General features: G+C 35.7%; 1 protein-coding gene across 1 annotated transcript; it reads left to right on the top strand.

The window, feature by feature from the left end:
- Positions 1–24: 24 nt before the first annotated feature.
- On the top strand, positions 25–16,487 carry rtf1 (RTF1 homolog, Paf1/RNA polymerase II complex component). Its single transcript, XM_067386544.1, has 18 exons — positions 25–178; positions 1,953–2,063; positions 7,916–8,066; positions 8,154–8,358; positions 9,624–9,741; positions 9,832–9,943; positions 10,241–10,382; positions 11,031–11,208; positions 11,377–11,459; positions 11,545–11,632; positions 11,828–11,935; positions 12,035–12,112; positions 12,194–12,315; positions 13,449–13,506; positions 13,588–13,665; positions 13,770–13,868; positions 13,955–14,069; positions 15,415–16,487. Exons 1-18 carry the CDS (start codon positions 95–97, stop codon positions 15,519–15,521), a joined length of 2,037 nt encoding a protein of 678 aa, XP_067242645.1. The 5' UTR covers positions 25–94; the 3' UTR covers positions 15,522–16,487.
- The last annotated feature ends 804 nt before the right edge of the window (positions 16,488–17,291 follow it).

Here is a 17,291-nt window from a genome sequence, read left to right as displayed (position 1 = left end):
GTGCGCATGCGCAGTGCAGCTCTAGCGCCTTTGTGTGGAGGAGTGCGGCGCTGCTGTTTAAACACACACACACAGGGGAGCCAGGCAGCTAACCATGGTGAATGTAAAGAAACGGAAAGGTCGGGTCGTGATTGACTCTGACTCGGAGGATAGTGCAAGCGATGATAATTTGGATCAGGTAGGAATATCATTCACGTGAATGTGATCCAAAAACCTCGCTGTTTACCGATCTGGAAGGCATTAAGGTGTCAGAACTGTATGTGTGTGTTGAAGTCCCATGCTAAGTGATGTGGGAAAGCTAGCTGGTTAGCAGGGGCCTATATGGTGGCGTAGTGTTGGTTTTAAGACAATTACACCTGGATTTTGGACATTTTATGTGCTTTTTACTGTCGCCTGCAGCACGCGGGTATCTCGGCTGTACAAAAGTGGCCGCGCGCGTTTAGAACCTTTTCTGTTTTATGACGTCACAGCGCCGCGGCTAAAGTTCTATTTCGGTTGTAGCTTTAGAAATACGACGAGAGGCTAGAGAGGACCGACTCTGCTCAAACTCACCCTGAGAGCGGGTTTGATTGGACAGTTGAAAGTCACATGATACACGAAAATAAGAATATGGAGACATATTCAAGTAATAAAGTTTTCTGTTGTGTCAAAAGAGGTTATGTGCTTTATGATGTGCTTAAGACTGCTAATGGTCATTTGAAAAATTATATATTTTTTTTTACAGTTTAAAAGTTGTTTAAAATAATATTAAACATTTCATTAGACAAAAAATTGCTTATAAATGTTAAATTTAATTTAATGATGATATTTCTACAAATATTCAATTTTAGATTAATAATATAAAATAGCCATAATTAATAATTGATCATTTCAATTGCTTTATGGCAGAGGTTTTTAACCTTTTAGGTGTCACTGACTCCTAAATATGATCATCCTCATGTGAGGGACCCCCATCCTAAAATTTAAAAGGCATATATATATATATATATATATATATATATATATATATATATATTATATTATATAGTTTCTTGTATAAAGACACAATATATACTGCGAAAGTAAATATTATAAATATGTCTAAAATGTTGATAGGAAAATATTTAGTTCCTTAATTTATATTTAGTTACTTGTTTTACTTATTTTAATCATATTATTTATTTTAAAAATTTTTAACACCGTTATTTCAATACGGATTTACACGGGACTAGGACTCCCTTGCGGCCCCCAGACCCCAGTTTGAAAACCCTTGCTGTATGGCAAACAAATTATTTTGAACCATGATACGCCCCCTATAGGCAGTACTCCATACTACACTGCTGTATCAACCTGTGCATTTGTTTTCGTTTCGATGGTGTTGACAAATTACAGATCTAGCCAGCTAGCAGCACAACACAAACACTTAACAGTAGTGTGATTACTGACACTTATACAAAAGAGTGTTTTTTGAGTTGCATGCATATGATATGCTGAAGTTTTAATTAATGCTTACAGATTAAACAAGTACCATAACATAATTATGCTCAAATACAAGTCATATTTGGACTGAAAACCTCGGTGGAGTTTGACATCTGTTTGTGCATTGTGATGATTAGACCCTGTTTAGCCATATAGTGTTTGTTAGAGTATTGAGAGTGTTGAGTTATAATTATCCCAAATCCCTCTGTCTTATGTGTTCTAGTATTCCAGGGTAAAATTAGCACAGACATGCATGCTTATAGATCACTATTTGGGTTCATTAAAAAGATAGAAAAACTGCTTTTGTTCTTCATTATAGCTTTATTTCCGCTGCCACACCTTCCCTGCAAGCTTCAAATATTTTGTGGACTAGCTTGCACATTTTCTTTTTGTTTTTCAATGAACAACAAAGAAAGGGGTTGCACCTTCTTTGTTTATCAAGGACTTTCACTTGGGGAAAGTAATAGCTGTCAATCTTCTTCTGCTTTTTGCAGGAGCTGCTGTCTCTTGCTAAGAGAAAGCGTGTGGATTCAGATGAACAGGAAGAGCCTGTTAGTAAACCTGCCGCCTCCACGGACTCAGAGACATCAGACAGTGATGATGAGGTATGGAGCTTTTCAGTTACTCAAGGTGGTCTGACATTTTTGGTTGTTCGGTCAGGGTTTCCCTGGGTCAAAAATGGTCTTTTGTTGTGGTGAACGAACATAGTCATCCACACACAGTTCAGAGTGCCCTATCCATGTGAACTGCAAGCTCAGTTCTGACAATAAATCCAAAATAAATGCAAATAGTTTGTAATAAGTTTGTAATAACGTATCCTATTTATTCATGAATTAACAAATAATCACTGTCGGGACAGATGATAAAAAGTGCTTAGAACTATTTTATATTTAATAATCTGTAAATGTATATATTAAAAGTCACTGCGTGACTTATTGAAAAGTTAGTAATAAAATGAACAACAAAGTAACACATTACATAGAAAAAGTGGCAGGTCTATTATTTTTCATTTACTCTCCAAGACTTAGTGTTGGTTATAACGAAAGGATTCACGAGCGTGCAAAACGTACAGATAATGTGTGTAGACAATAGTCAGAGATATCGCCAATAGTCGATGCCTTTGACAATATCAAGATGATAATTGGCTCGTTTTTTTATTAATGTATTAAATTATTGTTATTAATGTTGTTTTTTATTATTATCAAATTAATATTAGGGCCTACAAATCATTTGCCTTTCAATAATTTCATAATGACATAACCACATTTGTTTGAGGGTTGAGGACTCCTCAGTGAAATTGTTTTTAAATCAGACTACAAAACTGCATCCCACATCAAAATTGAATTGCAAGGTGATTTATTCACAAATTGTGTAGAGTGCTTGTTGCATCATTTATACAGTTGTTGTTTAAGCTAAAGTGAAAACGGCATTGTTGTTCTTTAGCATTTGTTTCCATAGCACATTAAAAGATTTTAGTTACATTAATAACAATAATAACAAGACAATTACAATTTATTATTATTATTATTAATAATAAAATTATTACTAAGATTATATAATAGCAAGTCCTTTAAGTCCAGCACTATGATCAGTCAATGATGAGAATCAAGAGCAGCTTCAAACACCGACTTAATGAAAAACAAAAATTGCATAACAAGAAATATTTATTGTTCTAATTTTTTCCCCCTCTATCATTAATGTATGGTCCACAAGAGAAATATTAAGCCAATAAATTAAGAGATGATATACCCTTATCAGCATTGAGGTAGATACAGCTCTTGTCATGTCAGAGAGAATTAATGTGGCGTGCAGCAACATATACCAAAAGTGTGGTCCGTTTTTGCTTTCACTTTCGCTTTCAGGGAATATTTGACTGTGGTTTGAGACTCCTTCACTGGCATAGGCCTAACTCTCGTGCAGAATTTGCAAATTGCTTGCGTAATATCCATAGGCTTGCCGTTTGACATTACATTTGTCTTTATCTTTGCTTGCAAAATGTTAGACAACAATTCTCGTTTCCTGCAATAATAAAACTAGTAAATAATGAAATTAGTAAATAAACAAGTAAATAAGTAAATGAATGATTAAATAAGTAACTATTCCCCCTCCCCCCACATGTGCGATGAAATTGTTGTATTTTTTACTGCAAGTAAAAGTTTATCAGGATGTCTGCCAAATCAGTAAATCAGGATCATACAGTGAGAATACACTTTTAATTCTCATTTGCATATGCATGTTTCATTTTTAAAATATTACGAGGTCAAAAACCTTTTATCAAAAGTCATAACTAGATCATCCAGTGAAATGCCGGACTTGTCTCTGGTGATGTATGCTGGACTTCTCCAGTCATTTATTCCGCTTAAACCTGCCCTGTTTTGAAAGCATGCATTCAGATCTGCAGTCATCCAAATAACAACAGATTCATTGAACGGTCACAATGTTACAATACAGAAGTAAAAATGTGTTGCTACTTTTCCATTCCGTTTAATATACGGAGTTCCAAATTTTTGCTCTAAGAGTATTTCACAAAGCATTTTAGCGTTAAAACGCTAAACGCTAGGAGTAGTCAAGAGGACTCCTAAGTCAGTTAGACCAAATCACAAACAGTCCTAATCCACCCAAAGACACTGTACACCATGAGGCAATAGCGATAAATTCTTAGGTGCTCAACTTTTTCTTCATAAATGCAATACATTTTGATTTATAGATTTTAATCTACGATGAGACTCCAAAAATAAATCTTTAACAAATAAATAAATATTGTCCGATTACCTGTTGCAGTGGTTTTCATGAGTTCAAACTTACAAATGATTGAATAGAGTAATAAAATATATAATAGTGTATTTGGTGTGCTGTCCAAGGGGATCAAGGGCTCCGAGCTTGGAATTTAGCCCAAACCCAAAGTTCTCCCCATATCCCCAGCCGAGAGTGAGGGACGGGGTTTATAAAACATAATAATCCAAGAGGCGGACAATTATCTGTATATACTAGTTTAGTTAGTGACACTTAGCTTACATTTTAAAACCTTTAGTTGAATATGGCAATATTTTTATTAAAAAATATTTATTTGAATATGGCAACATTTCTATTTTAACACCTTTATTTTAATATGGAAACATGACACCTCATTCTACAATATTTCTATGATTAAATCGCTGAACCAGCCAATCACTGTGTGTATTCTCCATAGCAACGAGGTTAACCCCGCCCTTACTCTTAGCTTAAGACTTTTCTCTATTCCTTAGTAAAAGTTTGTCTCAGCAGCTTTGTGAATAAGTTTTAAGAGAAAACTCTTAGCTAAGAACTTTTACTGCTATTTAGGAGAACTCTTAGTGGTAAGATAAAATGTTTTGTGAATACGGCACATGGTCTTATTCTGAGTGGTTTATTAGTGCATGTTATTCCACAGAAAATAATGTTAGCCAATAGCCAAATATTAGTTTTGATTTTAAGCTACTTATTAGTTTTGATTTTAAGCTACTATTGTAGCAAATCTTGCTGGTAGTTAATGTATTAATGTTATAAGGGTTACAATAGAAAATAACGATAGATTTGAAAAAGTTGTTCCACCATTGAAATGTGTTGAGGTGATATTGAGGGTGAACTAAAATTCACATCTTGATTTTATTTTTCTCATTTCTCATTGATTACCAATTTAAAGGGTTAGTTCACCCAAAAATGAAAATGATGTCATTAATGACTCACCCTCATGTCGTTCCAAACCCGTAAGACCTCCGTTCATCTTCAGAACACAGTTTAAAATATTTAAATTCAGTCCGAGAGCTTTCTGTCCCTCCATTGAAAGTGTTTGTACGGTAGACTGTCCATGTCTAGAAAGGTAATAAAAACATCATCAAAGTAGTCCATGTGACATCAGTTGGTTAGTTAGAATTTCCACAAGCTTTTATAACTGTTGTGTACATTCATCCGAAAGCTAACAACGTCAATGCAATAAATATTGTATCTGATGTTGTGCAAGGACTTCAGAACACTTCTCCAGAGGCGCCGAATTTTATTCTGGGAGATTTTAATCATGTGTCACTTAAAAAGGCCCTGTCAAACTTCCACCAATACATTACTTGCCCAACGAGACATAACAAGATGCTGGACCTCTGTTATGGGAATATAAAGGGGGCATATAAGTCGGTACTATTGTCAGCATTCGGATCTGCCGACCATAATTGTGTACAGCTCCTTCCGATATATAAACCTTTATTTAAAAGAGAAAAACCTCAGATGAGAGAAGTTAAAATCTGGTCTGAAGACTCTATTGCCCGCCTGCAAGGGTGCTTCGATTGTACAGACTGGGAGGCGTTTAAAGACTCTTGTGAACAGATTGATGAATTGACTGATGTTGTATGTTCATATATAACCTTTTGTGAGGATATGATTGTGCCTACATGTAAAATCAAGGTTTTTCCAAATACTAAACCGTGGATGTCAAAATCAGTCAAAACTAGTTTGCAGAATAAGAAGCTAGCTTACAAGCAGGGTGATGGTTTAGAGAGAACTATTGCGCTACATGAAAATAGAGTTTTTATTAAGTTTGCTGATGACACAGTCATAGTGAGCCTGTTACAAGGGGATGAGTCTGGCCATGGTCCAGTTGTGGAGGATTTTGTGACTTGGTGTGATGATTCTTATTTACAGTTAAATATTACTAAAACAAAAGATATGATTATTGATTTTAGAACTTCCACTGTAGATCATGTTACCACAACTATTAAAGGACAGGTTGTGGATCGTGTGGAGAGTTACAAATACCTAGGTATAGTTATTGATTCCAAATTGACATTTGATTTGAATTGTGAAATGGTCTGTAAGAAAGGTCATCAGCGTCTGAGTTGCCTTAGGAAGCTTGCTAAATTTCACATTGATGGACACATGCTGTCACTGTTTTATTCTACTTTTATTGAATCTATTATGTCATTTTCCATTGTGGTGTGGTATGGGAGTCTGTCGGTGAAGAACAAGAACTCCTTAAATCAAATTGTAAAGTGGGCGAGTAAGATAATAGGAGTTGATCAACGGACTCTAGAATACATTTATACAACTCAGTTGTACAGGAAGGCAAGTACTATTTTAAGCGATGAGCTGCATCCCTTAAGTAACGGGTTTCAGTTACTTCCCTCGGGTTGCCGGTTTGTGGCCCCGAGATGGAAAACGAGACGCTACAGGAATACTTTTGTTCCTGCGGCAATTGAGGTTTTAAATAATAAGAAGAAGTTAAATGTTTTAATATGCACTAGTTAAATGCAAGAAGGGATATGTATGTGTTTGGTGCAGCCTGTCATGATGTTATTAACTGGTATGCTGTTGTAAATTGTTATGTCTTGTATGTGTTTTTTTTTTTTTTTTTTGCTGGACAATGAAATTCTATTCTGCAAAACAATTTTACCTGCGGGTACGAAATAAAGAGACCTTGACCTTGACCTAGAAGTTTTTGAAGAATCGAAAATACATTTTGGTCCAAAAATAACAAAAACTATGACTTTATTCTGCATTGTCTTCTCTTCCGGGTCTGTTGTCAATCCGCGTTCACGACTCCGCAGTGACGCTGCTGACGTGTTATGTGGTGCGTCCAAGCTTTGTTTACAGTCTGAGGGAGACGCACGCTGTATTAAAGCTATTCTACATTGTTTGTATTTTGGTATTGCTATATTTTTTTAAATGGTGTGTAAGTGTGCATGTCACGGATGTCCTTATCGCCAAAAACAACGACGTAAAAGTGCATTACCAACGCTGACAGATGAAAGAATTCAATGGAGTCAATTCAATGGAAAGGATTCCGGAAGAGAAGACAATGCTGAATTAAGTCGTAGTTTTTGTTATTTTTGGACCAAAATGTATTTTCGATCCTTCAAAAACTTCTAACTAACCCACTGATGTCACATGGACTACTTTGATGATGTTTTTATTACCTTTCTGGACATGGACAGTCTACCGTACATTTTCAATGGAGGGACAGAAAGCTCTCAGACTGAATTTAAATATCTTAAACTGTGTTCCGAAGATGAACGGAGGTCTTACGGGTTTGGAACGACATGAGGGTGAGTCATTAATGACATCTTTTTCATTTTTGGTTGAACTAACCTTTTAATGTAGACTTTCAATGCAAACCAAAAGCCGGTGTAATGAGAGAACACATTTTTTTCAAGCTTATGCAGTATGGTTATCAGAAATCTGCAGGTTTTTGTGGTTATTTAAATAGTGTGTTTACTAAAAGAGCAAAAAAGGGTGCAGTTGTCATTTTAGGTCTTGATCATTCCAATGGAAAAATAATCAGTGACATTTAGAACATACTATAATATAGTACAATATAATACAACATAGACTACTAGGCAATTGAAGTGTGTGCTGTTACATGTCTCAGATACTTTTAATGAAATCCTTAGTGTCCATGTCAAAAGCTGCTTGTAAATTAAATGTCTTATTGATTGTTCTATTGATTTGTTAGTGGACTGTTGGAGGCACTAAAACCAAAAAGAAGGGAAAACCTAGCAAAGGGCCTGAAAAGAAGAACACAGTCAAGAAAAGAAAGGGCAAGACGGCTTCATCTGGCAGCTCAAATGGAGACAGTTCAGCAGAGAGTTCGGCTCCAGAGGAGGGTAAGGCACCGGTTTTGGGTTTTGTAATGCTGTTTTCTGGAAAAGTACATTTTAAAAGTTGTTTATACCTGCTTCATGTTTCATTAGGTGAGGTGTCGGACTCCGACAGTAACAGCTCATCATCCAGCTCGGATTCTGACTCATCATCAGAGGATGAGGTTTTCCGGGATGGTTATGGAGACGATCTAATGGGGGATGAGGAGGACAGGGCCCGTTTGGAGCAGATGACGGAAAAAGAGAGAGAACAGGAGCTGTTTAACCGTATAGAGAAGAGAGAAGTCCTCAAGAGGAGGTGAGAGGAGTTTCAAAGCTCACATCTGAGCAGCCAAGGTTTAAATTAGTCTTATCGTTTTCATACTTGCAAAGAAAAGATGGAACTGTGATAATAGCCTTAATTACATGGCCTTTAGGAATCACACCAGGCTAATAAAGAGCATTTAAATACTGCGATATTCTCTAAGATGTATTCTGTTACTTTAGTATTTTTTTATATGCTATTATAGTATTTGTTAATCTTTTGTTTTTATATTTTCAGTTGTCATTTTAATTTTAGTTTAGTCTTTAGTTTTTTTTTTAAAGTTTGCTTTTTCGAATATAACTTTTCATGCAGAGTGTAAAAGGTCTGCAAAGATTCAAAGATCAAAGTGCAAGACAAATAAAAATATTGTCTCCTAAAAGAATTCAAACTGGCATGAACTTGGATTCTGAACTGCTAAAACGAGTCGTCATCAGTTTGCTTAAAGCCAGCCTATGGTCTTCATTGGCTGCCCACGAACATTGTCTGCTTTAACCACTGTAGTTGTAGGCCAGGAAGTGTTTAGTTTATGTTGCCAACATGTCAAGAAGACACTGATTTCTGTGCTGAGAGTCCACATTTTTATGCACTTAAAAAGAATGAGGACTTTTACTGGAATTGATATGGAAAAACCAGCACCATTGTTACTGTTCGTATCACTGTGTATCAAGAGCTGAGGAAGCCTCCGAAGCTGAAATTCAGATATGGTAATAGGCGTTTAGTTTCCGACATGCTCTTTAAGCGGTAGACCAATCACAACAAACTGGGCCATCTGTCCAATCAGAGCAGTCGAGGAAAGGAGGGGTTTAGAGAGGCTGAATCTTTGAACAAACAGTTTTCAGACACTTTGAGAAATAAGGTGATGTGCAATGTATATTATAAGAAAATTAAAGTTTTTTTTTTTTTTTTTTGCCTTGGCTGCATGTAAAAAATTGTTTTAAATCTTTTGTAGCAACTTAAATATTTTAATAAAGCTTTAATTTATTTTTTGTTTTAGTCATTTTAGTACTGAAACACTCATCACTCACTCAAGTATTTTGTTATTTGCAGCTTTATTTGAATTACCGGGGGGAAAAACATTAGCTAATGCATTAGGGGCCAATTACCGAAAATTATTTTTAATAGTTTTAGTTTATTTATAATAACAACACTGGTTGTATTGTGCAGAAATAAATTAAATCTAGCTGTGAAGGAAGGCACAATTAAATTTTCAAATCATTTGTAAAGAAACTGTTCTTATCAATAAATGTGTATTTCTTAAGGTTTGAAATAAAGCAAAAACTGAAGACGGCGAAGAAGAAGGAAAAGGAGGAAAAGAAGAAGAAACAGGAGGAGGAGCAAGAGAAGAGAAAACTTTCTCAGGTCCCTGACACTCAGGTGGTAAGTAAACTGTATGGGCCAACAAGCCCTTTTTAAATTAGGAACGCAAATATGGTTTTACGCTCGTGTTTCCTCTCTCTATTCATGCAGGTAATGTCCCATAACAAAGAGAGGCGAATCAAGAGAGATGAGAAGCTGGACAAGAAGTCACAGGCCATGGAAGAGCTAAAAGCAGAAAGAGAGAAGAGGAAAAACAGAACTGGTACTTTTATTATCACTTTCTCATTGTTATTCAGACAATATTGAATAACACACTGAATTTAAAATAAGAATTTATCATTAAAAATGCAAAATAACCCTTTTTACTTTGAAGTTGATAACTGAATTCCACTCACATGCAGGGCGATCTAACTACAATGTAGCATACTAAAATTTAAAACGTTTCTTTTATTAAGCATTTTTAATAAAAACATTAGGCAGTATATAGTGTATTATGCAGAAAATTAGCATTCTGTAGCCAGTGATGCCAGTATCTGATCTATAACCTTTAACCTTTCAGCTGAGCTCCTTGCCAAAAGGCAGCCGCTGAAGACAAGTGAGGTCTACTCGGATGATGAAGAGGAGGAGGAAGATGACGATGACAAGTCTTCAGTAAAGAGTGACCGCAGCTCAAGGTCTTCATCTTTTGATGAAGAGGAGGAGTAAGTATTAGAAAATTTACGTTTTTACGTTAACTTTCTTAGTATGAAACAACAATTTGGACTGCTAAAATGTTTTTACATTAGCAATTAAAAATGAAATAAAATTACATGTATAAAATAAAAATATAGTATATTTCATTAAGTATTATTACAATTTAAAAAAAAAATCTATTTTAATATATTTATGTATATATTATATTATGTATATTTATTTTTTTATGTATGGTTATGTAATTTTGAATGTGATATAATGTAATGTAATTTTTTTTTTGGAAACTGAGATACTTTTTTCCAGGAGTTTTGATAAATAGAAAATTCAAAAGAACAGCATTTATTTGAAATATTAATCTTTTGTAACATTATAAATATTTTTTTTTGTCACTTTTGTCACTTTTTTGTCAGTTTAATGCAGTAAAGGTATTCACTTTCCAAACCAAACTCTTACTTTCAATAGTGTATGTATATATTATGTACATTTATGTATAATTTTTATACCTCTAATACTCCTATATTTTGTTTGATTATAAAACAGTAGTGTGATTTTATTTTTTTTATTTTTTCCTCTCTCTCCTCCTCCCTCCTCTTGTAGTGGTATGGTTCTGTCCCTCAGTAATGAGCGTGTTGATCAACTGTGCACCTGTATTTCAGGAAAGAGGAGGCTCCGCCCAAGTCCCAGCCAGTGTCATTACCAGATGAGCTGAATCGGATCCGGCTGTCCCGGCACAAACTGGAGCGCTGGTGTCACATGCCGTTCTTTGCTAAAACTGTTACTGGTTGTTTTGTTCGAATTGGCATTGGAAACAGCAGCAGCAAGCCTGTTTATCGGGTCAGTAAAAAATGGTTTCTCATCCATTCACGTTATAAACATATTTTTCACGTTATAAACAGCTTTTGTGACACCACGAACAACTGCAATCTGAAAACACACATTTTAAAATATTACATGGAATATATAGAGTTGTAGATAGACAATTTCTGAAATTAAATCCTGCAGGTGGCTGAAATCATTGATGTTGTGGAAACGGCTAAAGTTTATCAGCTGGGGTCCACACGAACAAATAAAGGCCTTCAGCTCCGGTACGTTTGCACAGGAAAGCCAATTATATCTGCATTCTACTCTTTGTCATCCATGACTTGTGTAATGTGTATTGCATGTTTGCAGACACGGAAATGACATGCGCGTCTTCAGACTTGAGTTTGTGTCCAATCAGGAGTTCACTGAAAGCGAATTCATGAAATGGAGAGAGGCGGTGAGTTAAAAACAAAAAAAAAAAACCTCTGTATTCTTAAAAGAATTGTATTCTTTTGTACTTAAAATGTATTTACTCTAAGCAAAAAATATTATGGAAACCAAATTTGAATTGGGGATGAATTTTAGTTGCATTTTAGGTTACTTGTTGAACTGCGATCACATTATGAAATGTAACCTTGTTGCTGCCCCATAGATGATGTCAGCAGGAATGCAGCTTCCTACACTTGATGAGATCTCCAAAAAAGAGCAGTCCATCAAGGAGGCGGTTAACTACAAATTTAATGACAAAGACATTGAGGATGTATGTCCCACTGATGTTATATCCTATTGTCCTTAATACAGGATATTCTGATTGTTGTCAGCTTTATCATTGTATTAATGTGAATTATATTTATGACAGATTGTCAAAGAGAAGGACAGATTCCGAAAGGCGCCACCAAACTACGCCATGAAGAAAACGCAACTTCTCAAAGAGAAGGTTGTAATGATTAGATGTACTTCAAATAGATATAACTGCATACTTGTTCTCATGCTAATCATGCATAAATTGTGTGTGCAGGCCATGGCTGAGGAGAGTGGGGATGGAGAGAAGGCGAAAGTACTGCAAGATCAGTTGAACGAGCTGGAGGAGAGAGCAGAAGCACTTGACCGACAGAGAACCAAAAATATCTCTGCCATCAGGTCAGAAACTTGCATACACTACTACTACTCACTACTCAATAGTTTGGAGCGAAGTGCGCGCCGTTCATAATAGCAGCTTTTGATTCCGTCCGCTGGAGCGGTGCTCGCGCTTTTCTATAGCAAGCAACTTCTATGTTGGGCTTGTTCAGATGGTCTGAAGAATCGATCTGAAGATCGATTTAGTGTAATTGGAGTTTAGTCCCACTTTATAAAGGCAGAGCACCATCCGCTATTTATGCACATTCGCCGTTGCAACAGCTGTTTTTTTTTTTTTTTTTTCTGCTGATCTCCCACGCCCCCCACTGCAGTACCCGTGCGTAACCACTGCTGTACTGTAACAAGCACCGTCCTTCGGATGAGATGTTAAACCGAGGTCCTGACTCTCTGTTGTCATTAAAAATCCCATGGCACTTGTAAAGAGTAGGGGTGTAACCCTGGTGTCCTGGCCAAATACCCTCCATTGGCCCTTATCAATCATGGCCACCTAGTAATCCCCATCCATTGAATTGGCTCTATCACTCTCTCTCCTCTCCACCAACATCTGGTGTATGGTGAGCGCATTGGCGCCGTTGTACTGTGGCTGACGTCGTATCATCCAAGTGGATGCTGCACACTGATGGTGGTTGAGGAGAGACCCCTGATACGATTGTAAAGAGCTTTGGGTGTACAGTAGTACATATGAAAGCACTATATAAATGCCTCATTTATTCAAAACCATAGTAAAAAGTAATTTTGTGAAATATTATTACCATTTAAAATAACTTTTATTTTAATAATTTAAAATATAATTTATTCCTGTGATGGCAAAGCTGAATTTTCAGCATCATTACTCCAGTCTTCAGTGTCACATGATCCTTCAGAAATCATTCTGATAGGCAGATTTGGTGCTCAAGATACATTTCTTAAAATTGTTGAAAATAGTTTTGCTGCCTAATATTTTTGTGGAAACTGTGATTCCCCAGGATTCTTTGAATAGAAAGATCAAAGGAACAGCATTTATTTCAGATGGAAATATTTTGTAACATTATAAATGTCTTTACTGTCACTTTTGATCAATTTAACGCATCCTTGCTGAATAAACGTATTTAAAAAAATCCCAAAATCCCATCATTTTTTTCTTTTTTCTTTTCCAGCTATATCAATCAGAGGAATCGGAGTTGGAATATTGTGGAGTCTGAGAAGGCATTGGTGGTAGGTTTTCCCATCAGGATTTTTTTTTTTTTACTCTCCTAAAAACATTCTGAAATCTAAAATGTCTTGGTTGTGTTTTAGGCAGAGGGTCAGAACGCGAAGAACCAGCAGATGGATCCATTCACCAGACGGCAGTGTAAACCGACTATGGTGTCCAATGTGAGGCATCTTTCTGTCAGCTCTGCTGTTCTACTTCACTTTTATTCTCATCCTTTTTTGATCATTTTAAGAAACTGAATTTTCTTTATTTATTTTTTTCAAAGGCAAGAGATCCCTCAGTTCATGCCGCTATTTTGGCTCATCTTAACCAGAAATACGGCTCAGGCTCAGGCCAAGACAACAGTCAGCAGGCTAACAAACAGGTAACACACACTCTCAAGCAAGTCCTCAGCAACATGAGCCTGTTCTGACCCAGAATTCACTTGTGTTTAAATTGTTTATTATGCAGGGCCAGGCTGGCCAAAAAGACAAAGACATTACCAAGCCAAACAGTGACCTCTCAGAGGACCTTTTCAAAGTTCATGACTTTGATGTCAAAATTGACCTACAGGTTCCTAATGCTGGTAAGTGTGTCTCAGGTCTAATAATTATATTACTATTTTAGTTTAGTTTTAAAGGACGTCCTGATGTCCAGCAGGAAAGCGGTGTGTATTTGCATTACCATTCAAAAGGGGTTGGTTATATATATATATATATATATATATATATATATATATATATATATATATATATATATATATATATATATATATATATATATATATATATATTTATATATATATTATATATTATATATTTATATATATATTATATATATATTCGGGGTGGGAGAAAAAAATGATCCATCGATGCATCGCGATTCTCTATCCAACGATTCTGGATCGATTCTGACCTTAGTTTATATTCAGATGCGTGATGACGCTGAGTGTGCTTTAGAAACGCCTGGATTCTGCTTGCTTCCAATTCCTCACATACATACACCACATAATGTAGCCTAAACACAGCCAGTGTTGTCTTAAGGGATTAAATGGACAGGACAAACCGCATTACTTATTATATTTCAAAAGAGATCCGTGCGTGAATGCAGCTTATTAGATCTCCTGCTGTCTAATCAAACGACAGTAAACATGAGAAAGAAAACGTTCAGATAATCTTAAATACTGAAAGCACTCTTTGTTTATTGCTTGTAATATGTTTCCTTGCTCCTCTTTATTATTTGCTACTTGCTTGTATGTTTTGAAGTTATATTAGTTTAAAATTCTTAACATGCAATTGTTTTAATAAATGTTTTTCAATTTGTGATTATTTTTAAAGTAGGCCTACTTATAATTACATATGTAAGGATATGTAAATGTAAGGAGTTTAAGGTTTTTAAGTCGGTAAACTAATTAATTAATTAATTAGGGGGGAATAAGTAGATCAAGAATCGCTTTGAACTCCCAGAATCGGAATCGGATCGTGAGGTGACTAAAGATTCCCACCCATAGTATATATGCGATTAAAATTTATGTGTGGTGATTAATTAATCTAATTAATTGCACATAAAATTTGCCTGAGAAAATACCCCCAAAAGACAAAGACTTAATTGTTGTGTTAAATGAGAAGAGCATCAAATAGACATTACAAAAAGTAGCTTTAGAAAAAAAAATATATATATATTTGATTCAACATAGAATTTATTACACATAAACTATAGGCCTTCCCTACCATTATGGTGAGTAAATTATGACAGAATTTAAATTTTTGGATGAACTATACTTTTAGTGATTTTTTTTTTTTTTTTTTTTTTTTTTTATTAATATGGAAAAAAAAATTGTAAAAATTAAATGATACTCTAAATAAGAAACTAAAGCTGCCAGTTTTGTTTTATTATTATATTAATTTATTATTTATTTCAATCATCAACAGAAGCAAAGTCTTTGTCGGTGAGTTCAAATGCATTGCCTGTTAAAGATGGGGCGCCACGCCGATCTCTCAACCTGGAGGACTACAAGAAGAGACGAGGACTCATCTGACCTACGTTTTTATCCTCCCCTGCATGATTGGACACCTGTTCAGGGGTGTAAAAGCTGCGGCCACCCCTGTGTGTGTGAGTGTGTTTGGGAAAGTATGCGAGTGTGTGTGTTTGTGTGTGTGTGTGTGCGTGTGTGAGAGAGAGACAGAGAGAGCGTGTATGATAAAGCGAAAGAATAAGTGCGTACCTTTAAGGCTGAACGTGTCAGAGACTGTATGAGTGTGTATGTAAATGTTTCACCTGTTTGTAAGAGGAAATATTCATGAATAATGATAACTTTCAGGTCTTTTCCTGCAAAGGGTCACTTTTTGAGAGATGAAAATTCCTCTGCATTATTTACGGCGTGTGCCGACGTGAGAACAGAAATGGATTACCTCTGATTCTCCTTTTCGTACCAATATATGCAGCATATTTTCTCCCTCTCAGACCCTCACAGAAACGACCCTTTTATATCCAAGCTTGTGAATGACTATCTCAAAGGACACTATTAAAAAAAGACAACACAAATCTTGGGGTTTTTTGAAAGTTATTTTTAGTTGTCAATAATGTGATTGGGTCTGCCTCGCTCCCTTGTTCCTCTTGAAAACGCTCTGAATTTTTGAAAGCTTTTTTTTCTCCCCCAATCCATGTGTAATGGGTTGTTAGGACAGCCCTTCTTAACTCCGCTTTCTGAGGGGTCGACCAATCAGAGGGGGAGTCTGACAATGACATCACACTCCCTAAAGATAAACATTTGTTTCATGTAAGACAATGATCAAATAAACATGTCTGGCATGGAAAGAAAACATTGAGAATTGATGTATCTTTTTGTTTTTACTGCTCTTTTTCTTCCACATACCTCTGTCTCCCTCAGAGCTGATGTAAGTGTTATTGATCATTAATTATTGAAGTCTTTTAGTCAGTTCTCGTATCGTTGTGGCATGCCTTGTAAATAAGCGATCTTGAGTGAGCGCTGCTGAATAAAGGAGGAACTGTTTCATAATCCCCGTGTTTGTGTATTTACTATTCTTGCTCATGTTTGTACTGTGGTTTTCCCACCAAAAATGATGTGACTTAATGGAGGATGTCATGTAACTTGTGTTAGAAAAAGGGATAATACAAAAGGCTAATCAGATTGGAAGTGATATTGAGGATGCAGTAAAACATGTAAATAATTACCAATTAAAATATTATCCTTTTAAAACATGTCCTGTTTGAAACATTTTGATTAGAGAAAGGAAATACAAATGGAATATTGAGGTTAGGGTTAGGAGAGTTTGAAGAGAAAATTGCACTTTCAAACCAAATCAGTAAAATTAAAATGCACCTAATATATCACAAAGGGCCGGTCATCAGTTTTGTTCCAAACTTTTAAGTAAGATTGGGATACCTTTGATCCAAAAAAATCTGGATTATACTGATTCCATCAGAAGAGTGGATTTCAGGAACAAAAATTAAATTTTTATGTAATGTAATATACATACACATATATGTGATTTTGGTGAACCAGTCAAAATTTATTTGCAGGCGAACGCAAAGTTTCTCGGGTGAAAGCTACGTGGAATTTTTCTGAGAAAATGCAAAAGCATTGAAATGTGTTTTTTCCCATCTCATATTCTTTCTATCAGCATGTCCCTTTAGGGGCTCCGTAGAGCACTAGTAATCCAGATTTGGTAATCTGAAAAAGTGTGTATCTGGATCAGGGAGATCCAATCCAATTTTGCTTTGAAAAACCAGCACAAAAGTAAGATGGATTACCTGATCCTGGATAGCAAAACATGGGATTTCCAAA

Source organism: Chanodichthys erythropterus, chromosome 5, assembly GCF_024489055.1.
Source record: "Chanodichthys erythropterus isolate Z2021 chromosome 5, ASM2448905v1, whole genome shotgun sequence".
Lineage (NCBI taxonomy): Eukaryota > Metazoa > Chordata > Actinopteri > Cypriniformes > Xenocyprididae > Chanodichthys > Chanodichthys erythropterus.
Note: the sequence above shows the minus strand (reverse complement) of the source record. Positions and strands in the feature narration are given on the sequence as shown.